This window comes from Galleria mellonella, unplaced genomic scaffold (assembly GCF_026898425.1).
Source record: "Galleria mellonella isolate WM207_F2 unplaced genomic scaffold, CSIRO_AGI_GalMel_v1 utg113, whole genome shotgun sequence".
NCBI lineage: Eukaryota > Metazoa > Arthropoda > Insecta > Lepidoptera > Pyralidae > Galleria > Galleria mellonella.
Genome location: NW_026441975.1, coordinates 1,084,463 through 1,096,551, shown reverse-complemented (window position 1 = coordinate 1,096,551; position 12,089 = coordinate 1,084,463). Strand labels below are relative to the sequence as shown.

General features: G+C 29.1%; 2 protein-coding genes across 2 annotated transcripts; both read right to left on the bottom strand.

Moving 5' to 3' along the window:
- Window positions 1-5,794, bottom strand: LOC113512798 (uncharacterized). Its single transcript, XM_026896717.3, has 4 exons — window positions 5,359-5,794; window positions 3,367-3,543; window positions 2,102-2,279; window positions 1-1,516 (listed from the first exon to the last, which is right to left on the bottom strand). The coding sequence occupies exons 1-4, from the start codon at window positions 5,443-5,445 to the stop codon at window positions 1,386-1,388; spliced, it is 573 nt and encodes a 190-aa protein (XP_026752518.3). The 5' UTR covers window positions 5,446-5,794; the 3' UTR covers window positions 1-1,385.
- A 1,810-nt stretch (window positions 5,795-7,604) lies between these two features.
- On the bottom strand, window positions 7,605-11,956 carry LOC128200291 (uncharacterized). Its single transcript, XM_052893346.1, has 4 exons — window positions 11,673-11,956; window positions 11,207-11,383; window positions 9,732-9,880; window positions 7,605-8,983 (listed from the first exon to the last, which is right to left on the bottom strand). Exons 1-4 carry the CDS (start codon window positions 11,757-11,759, stop codon window positions 8,950-8,952), a joined length of 447 nt encoding a protein of 148 aa, XP_052749306.1. The 5' UTR covers window positions 11,760-11,956; the 3' UTR covers window positions 7,605-8,949.
- Between the last annotated feature and the right edge of the window lie 133 nt (window positions 11,957-12,089).

Sequence of the window (12,089 nt, the reverse complement as noted above, 5' to 3'; positions counted from 1 at the left end):
TTTTTATTGTAAAAAACTTCCAAAATTTTTTTGAGCATATGTATTATGCTCTTTAAGAAAAGTTGTTCTGAGTGCTGAGTGTAAGTCACAAGAGCATTCACATTTACGTGGATATATCTGTATGGAAATTTAAGTTCTTAAAAATATCCGCAGTTAAATTTTCGATACGAATCAATGTAAATCTCTGTGCGACACACACTAGTCACTCAGTTTCATTAATACCATCTCTGTTGGCATAAATAAATATATAAATATAAATGACAAATAAATATTAAAATAAACAACATCATACAGTACAAAATGCATGCAATTTACTGACTAATTATTCTTTGTATAGGTATACGTGTATAAATACCCGATATCACTATCAGTCGTCGGGTCATAATAACAAAAGTAATACAAAACAATGGACATATAAAACCCTGGTCGAACATAATAAAAATAAACGACTGTGAGTAAGTCTGATAAATAAAAGTTTAAAACGTTATCCCACCCACATATTTTTAAAGATTAGTAAAATTGTACATTTTTCAATATTTTTAGAAATGTAGCTTACAGGTATAAGGTAAATGCGTTGTTGAGCCGAAAAAATGGTTTGATATTTTTTCGTCTATTCGTGTATTTGTTGTCAGTTTGTGTATCAATGTTTTACTTAAAAGCAGCCACATTGGTATGATGAAAATTTCACACCATATTAAGCTACTTAAATATGGTTCAACATGTAGACAACAGAAAATTAAAAAAATCTCGATACGGTTTTAAAAGAAACCAATATCTTGTCCTTTTTACTCTACTGTCAAAAGAAAAAGGACCTTTTTCGATTGTACTTTAGTTTTTATGAATATCAATGATACAATACATTTATAACTGTATTTATATTACTTTGCAACTATATGCAACATTAGTATAAATTAAGTGAGTGCTATAGGCTACATAAGGAAAACACGAGCACAAAATAAATATACCATCCATACATAAATAACAAAAAGCATGTCACAATTATTAAACGGTTGGGATTTTTGTGACTTCATCGTGTGTACTTTACTAATCTATACTAATATTATAAAGTAAAAAAGTTTATTTGTTAATTTTTTAATCTCGTTACGTTATTTTTTGGAATTACTAGTATGATTTGAATAATTATTTTTGAATTAATTAACTCGTTTCTTGAAAATGGTTGTAGACTATTTAATATCACGATACTACTCTTGTAATATGACGAGTGAAAACGACATAGTTTAAAACACACGATGGAAATTCCAAGCTATTACATTTACAAGTATGGCATCAAACTAACTGCAAAGTAACGTCGGTCGATAGATAATATCCTCATTGATGTATTGCTTGTCGTTCAGTCTATTGGCTCTAGGAACACCAGTGATGTTTTAAACAGTCTCTTTTCCATAGGTCATGGTGCATTGTGCTTCTGCAGCGTGATTTACAAAGCTAAAGTTAGAGTTATCTCTTAATTTCAACATTTCACTCCTAACCAGTATCGTGATATAGATGTGCAGCACTGAAATCGTACAAAAAAAAAGAAAAATGTATTAAAAATAAAGGTTTTCATTAGTAGGAAATATAATGGTGAATCTTTTACATTATCGGTTTACACTGATGAGGAACCAGTGTCAAAGGATCCAGGGAGGAATGGTGACAATGGTTTAAAAAAATAATTACAATGATTTTCAGGGAGGACTGCGTGGAGGTCGTAATGACAGAATATATGCTTAATTCCTATTACTAATAATACCCCCTCTTCTTTAATAAAGTTAGATAAAGTTTGCTTAGTAATAATATACGTATATATATCAACATCATCTTCCTGCCCTTATTCAAACAACCGCATTTGTTATACAGAGGAATATTTTTTTTATTACCACAAATGGCAATTGAATATACAGTGTACCTGATAGTAAGCAGTTGCTATGGTCTATGAACGCTTGTAATATCAGAAGCATTACGTGTGCGTTATCGACTTCGAAGAATCCTCTTAACCCTTTTTTTAAGGATTTATATTATACACACACAGGATACTTTTTATATTAATTTATCTGGACAAAACTACTGATTTAGTTATAGAAAACCAGAATATAATACTTACCAAATACAGCAGCTCCAAACAGTACAATCTGCACCACGTACATTAAAAGCATATACATGAAGGGGTTTGAATAGGTCAGCACAATAAACCCAATTATGAACACTGCATAGCATATTATAAATATTACTGCCATAGCTATGGAGTAATAATAGTAAACTTTAAATAAAATTGCATTTTTCTGAAATAGAACAAAAAAAAAAAATATTAAATTAAAGCACCTATAGAGAAAATTGTATTCATATACAGATTTTTGGATATAAAAAAATGAGGAGTCAGGCTTGCGCTCGCGTCACAGTCGCTCATGACTAAGGATCACGAATTGATTCCGAAACTACTTGAGCTTTTTCGATCTAATTACACTTAAGTTAAATCGGTAATTATTACATTAAAGTAAATAAATAAGTTCTTTATTTTTTTTTATCTGTCCAAATTGATTAATTGAGTTCTTATACGCCTATTAGTTTAACGTTATTCTTAAAATGGTTACTTTATGATTAAATAGACGTACTAAGAGGGGGCCGGCGTAACCGCCCTTGGATACGAGCAATGTTTCGCAAAAATGTGTTTTAAGAGTAAATAATAATATGCGCCTTTTTTAAGGAGCCAGAAGTTCCTTGAATCATAATCTTAAATACGCCGATAATATAAACATTTGTTATTTACCTTCCATGTAACTACTTTTCAACTGATTTCAAAAAGAAAAAGGTTCTCAATGCGGTTGTATTTTTTATGTTTTTTTAGCTCATAACTCCGTCAGTTGTAAACTGAATTAGAAAATTCTTTTTTTTTTGTCTGAAAGGATGTGTACGTACTTAGAGATTTGTTCCATAGATTTTTTTCAAAAATCCATTCAGTAGAATAGTTTTGAAATAAAAATAACTGGTTTTGCCGTATTTGAAGTCGTTTTCTTGTGGCACACTATTGAATTATGTGTGTAGTCATATTGTTACTTTGGATAAAAATTACATACAAAATCTCTGAGTAAAAAAAAATTCTATAGACTTAATACTCCTTTCAAGAATTTCATTGTAATAGGCATCAAGTAGATTTTTTATACAACAAAGCTGGCAAACAAGCATACAGCCCGTCTGATAGTAAACGGTCACTGTAGTCTATGAATGCCTGCAACACCAGGGGTGTCACGTGCACGTTGTTGATCCTTAAAGAACTGTAATATACCATTTTTGAAGAAGAAGAAGTAGTCTCTCAAATAGATAAAATTGTAATATATTTTTGCGAAGAATGAAATAAATAAATTTACTTACCAAATGACCAGCTATGAGAAGTACGATGCTAAATATAATTTCCACAATAATAATCGTAAATAATATAGGTATTGATGGTGGTACTCCTATATTATTATGTGTTTCGCTTGCGCTTTGATAGTCTAAGAAACGTTTCAATTCCAATATCAGTGTCGTGAATAAAGCCAGTAGTGGTAGCTGCAAAATAATTTTTAAGTTAATTGTATAATTAAAAAATATTTTTATATATATATATATATATATATATATATATATATATATATATATATATATATATATATATCTGACAATTACAATTAGTTTTAGAATGATAAGTACCTACTTATACGTATCAAGAGGTAAAAATAATGTAAACCTACCATGATAAAGGTAATTAATTAAAAGGTAAAGGGATTACAGGGTATGGAGAAATAAACCCTCAGTCACGAGGATTGAGGCAAAACAATGCATGAGGAGTTATGTGTGTTGTATAAGAGTTGACTAAGGAAATTTAATGGTCGTAGAATGGGAAGCAGCGTCTCTCTAAAATATTACCAAAACTTAATTGTAATTGCTAAACCGCCTACCGAGCTTGGCAATTATTGGCAAAACTCTCCGAAGAGGGAGGCCTATGTTCAGCTGTGGACAATTGAAGGATAATATGATGACGATTTAAACTAATTTATCAATATCTATAATTAATTAAATGTCCTTACTTATACTGTTGTGTACATTAGCAATTATATGTATTTGATATATATATATATATATATATATATATATATATATATATATATATATATATATATATATATATATATATATATATATATATAACATATTATTAATAATATAATAATTACTTTTTATTTATATTATTAATAATTGATTATTTATAAAGTATATACATTGATTATTTATTACTTTTGCAAACACTTACTAGAATCAGAAGAGAGACTAGACATAAAAAAGCTTCGATTATCTGTATTTTTCCTTACTTTATACCTGTTTATTGCATTTTTACAAGAAATCAATTTATAAACTAGGTATATATGTGTATTTCATTAGAATTGGTCTAGAGAATCGAAGCTATTACTAGACTCGCCCATTGTATGAAGTCACGTGAATAAAACATTAATGTTTTAGGAAAACTCTCCTAGATGGTGTTAGTATAAAATAATGACATATTTTTCTACATTAAATTAATTTCGAATACCACGCGAATGAAGTAATGGGCGGGAGCTCGTCAACAAACAGTAATTACGTAAAGATTTCTGATATTTTTTCTTTTATTTTTATTTATATGCCATATCTAAAAGAAATGTCTGTAACAATAAATGGTTAAAAAATATCCTAATAGAAATAAAGACTTTTAATATTTTTAAAAACCTACCTATTATACCTATAAAAGGTGCTTTTAACGTAGAATCGCTCAAGTAATTTTTTTTGTTATCTAATAAATGTGTTATAACAATCGGTATATGTAATGTAGAATTTTTAGATTTATAAGAAGAACACAGGGTTTTATATATTTTATATATGACTGTTAGTCATTGAGATATCAAAAGGTAAACAAAATTATTTTCGTATGATATTGGTCATGATTTCGAATTTTGCGAATTTTTATTCGGCATCTTTTAGTACTGTTAATAGATATGTTATATATATGCTATAATATAGATATGGTTTAATATTATTTAAGAATACTAATTTCAATATTGGCATTGTTATTATCATCCTTACTAATATTATAAATGTGAAAGTGATTTTGTTTGTTTGTTACTGTTTGCATTTTAGCGGCTAAACAATAGAAATAGTATATTTTGCCCTTAAATAAAACACTGAAGAAAATGAATACAAAAACGTTAAAACCTATCTCGCTGTTTATATTTTGAATAAAAAAAATGGTTAAGAAAATTTAATACTTTTTAAAAGGAGATTCCAAATTTGTATAGGCTTCGTTCGTTTTGCCTATTTTTTGCAAGAAGCTAAAGCAAAAAAAAAAGTACATACCAGTTTCAAATATCCCCAAACGAGGAGACCGTATCTCAAAGGCACACAAAAACAACACCTTGTAAGTTTTGGCACTTCTGTATACATTTTGATTGATATTTCAGTTAGAGAATAAGGAAAAAGCAACACAAAACAATTTTCGTATCACCGACAAACAAAACTGCAGGCGTTTGTACAAAACAGCAGCACGATTTATTAGAATATCTGTTCTTTATATGCTAAAAGTAGATAAGTACAACTATGTTTGTATTATATATATATAATATAATGTCCGTTTTCCGCTGTGATAAATAAAGCTGCAAAGAGTGTGACCTTTGCTTTTGTTGGTGGGGATTCACTATATGCTCACAGCCAATGTGATAACCGTTATGATAATGAAAACACATGTATAAAAGTTCGTCCGCTCGACGGCGCTACTGCAACACTTCTGCACGAGCTAAACGTGTAATCTGCGTCACAGATTTTGTGGTTCATGAATTTTCTGCAGTCTATTCTTTAAACTTTAATCGTCTTACCATAAAGATTTTAAACGTGCGATAGATACGTGTTCAATATACGTTAAGATGCACTTACTACAAAAGAGCGTTTAACATTTGCTTATGTCTAAACAAAAGAAAGATGGTTATATAGATACTCTTCGGTAGATAGGTTCTTAAGTAGTAAATTCTATTATAGTAGTTTATAAAATTTGGTACAGAAAATTTCAAATAAACAATATTACATCGATTAAATAATATTTAATTATTTCGATATCTCTTTTTCTTTTTAATCTCTGTTTGAATAGACAGTGATTTAAATTATTTTTGGGGTGAGACCGTAGAGGAAAGTAATAAAATAAGGAATACTTTGTTTTCGTAGCATAAAAAGAAAAAAAAATATATATATATATATATATAAATTAAACGTTAATAAAAGCGTTTATTTGTATTTTTTGTGCCAATGTCTGTAGACTATATATAATGTAAAATATATTACTGTAAATACCTTTTATTTTTAATCACATTGAATTTTCTTTTCATAAGACATAATCAGATATTAAGACACGCTGTAGTAGTACTCGTAAGACAAGTAAATATGTATTGATTACCTGTCAATCACAAGTTTAACTTTTTTAACTTTATATCTTCAGCACACAGCAATTTAAGCTTAACTTAACAGTCAAATTAAACTATTTTCTTTTCACATAGGTGTGCATATCCTTTACTGCATCGGGAATTATATTTACTAATGAGGTAGTACGATTTCAAATCGTTTTTTTTTATTTCTATAAAATACAAAATCGATCGATCAATTGATTGCCATCATAAGTTTTTGGTTGTTTAAATTTCCTTTTTTTATTAATATAAATGCAGATATTTGGTCAAATGTAGGTCAAATTTTATTAAAATATGTCCATTTTTAGAGTTGTCTCCAAAGATTGACTGCCTTATATTATGATATCTATCTAACTAACAGACTTTATAAGATTTATACTACGTGTATATATGTATATATATTTATTTATAACTAGCTTTTATCCGCGACTTTTCCGCTTGACAGGAATAAAAAGTTACTTATATCCTACTCCGTCGAATATAGTACATGTGCAATTCCAAATTTCAGTGATTAGTTTAGCCATTAAAACGCTAAATGCTAACAAACATACAAGCAAACAAATTTAATTTAATATTTATAATAGAGCTATTTCATCGAAGGTGATATTGCGAAATATAATATAGCGCGTAGTGTGCATAATTCCCAGAAGTGTCTTGAATTACGCGATGAAATGCATTTCCACGAACAAAGGGTTCGTCAAAGAGATCGTGTCAGTTAACAATATTCCATTGATTTTTATTTATCTGTAACTCTATAACAATTAGGTATCATAATTAAAAGAATTATAAAAGTAAAGTAGGTATGTATCTATATTACATTTTTGCAAATTTTTACTTATTATGTAACTGTAAAAATAAATAAATGCCTTGAGAGGAATGACCTGTGTACAAAAGGTAAACAGGTTTTCTGTTCAATTCAAAAAATATTACGCTTCGTATCCAATTCTTTTCCTCGTATCGTCCTGATTCCGACGTTCAAAGTACGTACCCATAAAAATCATTGTAAATTCTTTAATATTTATAGGTAATAATAAAGTTCACATCTGCTTGATACTCTCATCTGCATAATATTTTTGATAATACAGTTATAAATATATATGTATAATTATATATATAGATATCAATTTGTCGCCAGTTTTAATGTGATAATGTGATAATGTGATAATGGATAAAAAATTTACTTTAATAGTGGAAAAACCAGTAATTCAAAAACTAAACTAGTAAACCGATTTTAATAAAATCTTTATGAGACCAATCTGAAAGCATATCCTTTCAAATAAAAAAAAAATACAACAATAAATAATAAAGAATATAAAATAAAAAAGAATTTATAACAAACAAACATTCATTCATCCATCGTTAGAAATTTTTGGATATATAATATTAATTAATGGGAACTGTAACAAAGAGTACTCTTAGTAAATCAAAATAATTTTTATTTAAAAACAATCAATAATAAATAAAAAAAAAATATCAATGTGTACCTATGAATAACAAAAGTATCATTTTACATTAACCATTTTGTTAATGCGAGAGTTGCATGAATAATAAATAATGTACTAACATATTACTTTGTCAATTAATTCTTTAGGTATGCATACTTAGAAAAAGCAGAAATGAACCTACTTAACGCAATATGATAATAGTGTAACAGGAAAATTAAAAAGCTACATTACGCGTATCGTAATAAGGTTCATTTCGCATAATCTGCCGTTAATACAAATGGAAATGAGAGCGTAATATTAACACACTAGTAGGTACAGTTGCATCGAAGATTATGCGTAATTAATCGTAAATCATAAATTTACGTAAAACATTTTATCTATTGATATATAAAAAATCTTAAACACCCATTCAAAGTCTGTTAAGATTGGATTCCACAAAAAAACTAACTGAAAATAGCAAAACCAGCTATTTTGGTTTACAAACTAAGCTACTAAATCGATTTTGATAAAATTTCTATGGAACCAATTTGTAAATTCTTTCAGAAGTAAATTCTTTCAGGTTTCACCTGATTTCGATATTAAAAGGAATTTTTCAAATCGGTTTGTAAGTGACGAAGTTATGAGGTAACAAATATAAAAAATATATAACCGAATTGAGAACCTCCTTTCTTTTTGAAGTCGGTGTAAATTTTTGATACATTTTACGCCCACTTCTGACTATCATGTGACGTTCGTGCCGATTCATCTAAACATGTCGATATATGTTTACAAATTTTGTAAAAATATATCATTCAGATTTTATCCACTCATGCCTTTTGTTATGAAATATCCCAGTTATTTTTTTTTAATTAAATTTGGAATAGTTTGATTTTATTGTGTACAAGGATGTAAATTTGTTTTTTTTGTTTATATATATTAATATTTTAACCACTCAGTCTTTTCAAATTAACAACGGATTTCTCTCTTCTCTCCATGGTGTTCGATCCACGGTGACCTCAGCTAAACGATTCACAAATGTCACTCCATCTTGATATCGTAGTTTATTTAATTCACTACGAATGAGTAGTAACAAATATATTTGTATCACTGGAACAATGTAAAATATTGATTATGAAATCAGCATAGGAGTTTTTTTTTATGATATTGTAAACTCTTCTATGTTATCGATATACGTTGATGAGGCAAACAATGAGGGGTGGGAAGAGAGGTGGGGGTAATAGGTGCGGACAAAGTCAGGTCAGGTGGCCTACTGTGACGAATCTACCAGAAACAAAGCTGGTTGAGGAAAAAGGATTGTTACTAATAGGATCTAAAAGACCCGTTGCTAGCAATATATTCCCCTTGGATACCGTCGTAGATAGATATATAGAAACTCTTTATTGTTTCTTTTTAATGTGTGATAATGGAATGATAACCCCATCCGCGCTGTCGGTATACACCGGCGGGGCACCAGTGAAGGATGACAGGTGAGGATGAAGCAGGTCAGTTAGCCCATCGTGACGAATACAATAAGAATTGTTCACGATGGTTTCCAGGGGGAACTACGTGGAGGTCGACCTAATAGGGCATATTGCTAGCAATGGGGCTATCAAACTCCATTGCTAGCAATCCCTTTCCCCCGCTCTTTATTGTTTCATAAATAAACTATATAGTTTAATAAACTTGTTATAAATACAAAAAATTTACAAGAAAACATTATGCTGAAAAAACAATGGGCTAGAATGGTGACAAGAGATCTCTTTAAGTAGATGACGGCATACCATATTCCATCAAGTGGATCGTCAAATCATTATTTCAATTCGTTTAAATAAAGTTGTATGAAATCCGAACTCACCAAGTCCACAAAAAGTGAAGCTCATATCGAACATGTCGAAGGTCCAGTATTGGGAATGACGATGTCTGACAATAATGAACGTGACAAACGCAGCTAAAGTCGTTGTTATACCGTAATAATAATACGCTCGTATTAAATTCGTTTATTTTCTGAAATAAATAATAATTATGCAGGTTATCATCCTACTTTTAATTCTTACCATTATTATAAATAGCAAAGTAAGTTATTTTAGTATTAATTACGAGTAGGTATACAGCATTTAACGACCGTAGAATAAATATGATCGGTGAATACGAATTTGCATGTTACTTCTGGGCGTCTATACCTACGTCTTGACATCATGAAAATTAACAATTTGAGTACATTTTACCTCACCATATTTGGTCATGGAAACCATTTCAACTCCTGGTCGGGTTAGTAATGGTGCGTTAGAAGACGACTAATATAGTCCACGGCGAAAATCCGTGTGCATTGATGTAATTATTGAGAGCACACCGTTAACCTAGTCTAATAAAGCAGAAGAATTTGTTTATTTGTTTGAACGCGCTAATATCTAGAACAACCAGACGGATTTGAATAAAACTATTTGCATTTGATAGCTAATTTCTTCAGAAAGGTTATAATGTATTTAATATCATAATGAACCATGGGCGAAGGAACGGGATACAGCAATTAATTACATAGGTGACTATTAATACTTAGGGTCTTTAACTCGTCACATTTAGCACCAAGGTCAGGCTAATACTGCTACTCAAATTCAGAGGCTCACTTTTATACAACCCCTCGTATTTTAAATCATTATGTTGACAAACTTTCACGTAGAGATCGCTAAATAGCATCTTTCTATTTACTATATTACATAGTATTTAGCAAAAACTTTTACATATACTAACTACTTTTATCTTAGTCAATTAATCAAGTTTCAGTCACGTGGACAAAGTGCACGGGTATCTTTAGTTCGCTACAGTTTACCAAGTAAGCTTGTATCTTTTAAAATTACATACAACATTGTTGTATGTAATGACGAAATATTTAGTATCATTCATAAATAAACTAAAACCAACACGTTATTGATAATAAAGTATAAATAATTGTGGTAATTAGAAGAAAGAAATGGGGAGAACGTTTATATACTAAAATTCAAAAATTCAAAATTCAAAATTCAAAAATCATTTATTCATGTAGGACATTTTAGCCGCTTATGAACGTCAAATTTTTACATTATAATTTTATATTTTCCCTACCGTATATAGATCCAATTGAGAAGAACTGGCAAGAAACTCAATTGAATTACTTTTTTTTTTTTAAAATTATATAGGTGTCATACAACATTGTTGTATGTAATGACGAAATATTTAGTATCATTCATAAATAAAATAAGACCAACACGTCATTGATAATAAAGTATAAATAATTGTGGTAATTAGAAGAAAGAAATGGGGAGAACGTTTATATACTAATTATGTTAGGCGTACCATATGAGCTCCAATTAATAATATGATGTTGAAAATAACTTCAAGAATATATAACAGTATTGGAAACCACATCTGTGTGTACAGGCCCACTCCACGGTATATAGACATGGTAGGTTCAGTTACGGAACTACCATAACCAAGCCATAACTCGAGACATATAACTAGTATTGAAAAAATCTAAAATATAATAAATAAATATTAAAAGCGGAACTTAAATATCATTCTCGAATAATTGTATTTACAATTAAAATTTCTTTGTACATTTCTTGAAATAGACTTAACTATATATTTTTTTATGTAAAAGGACGACAAAGTGTATAAAAATAAAAAAAAAAAAATCCTTAATAAAAAAATATATGAGAACAATTATTACTTGTAGGTGAATAGATTAAACAAATATAATAACGTATAACAAATATATAATATGTCTGTTCAATTAAATGTTCATAATTAAAATGATACATACCAAACTTAAGTAACCGAAAATAAGGATTCCATATCGTAAGGGAAAGCAAAACGCGCATCTTTTACACTCTGGTATATCTATGAGCATAGTCGTTTTATATTTTGTAGTATTACAATAATTTTATTGTTGATTTTTAAAAATACCTATTTTTAGAGCAGAATTACGATTTTTTAAAACTGATAAAAGTTTAATATCTGTATATTTATAAAAAGCAATAACATTTAAGACGTCTGCCTTTATAGTGGATTAGGAGCGACTATCTGGTATTTGATGCAATTATCTTATTTAGGTACAGCTGCTGTCAAGGAAAATAGCATTGTGTCGGGAACTGTGCAGTGCAGGAGTATAATTCATCTGAATCTTGTTTTCCAATTAAGCTAAATAAAATATAATTGACGCATCTACAGTATACTCCGG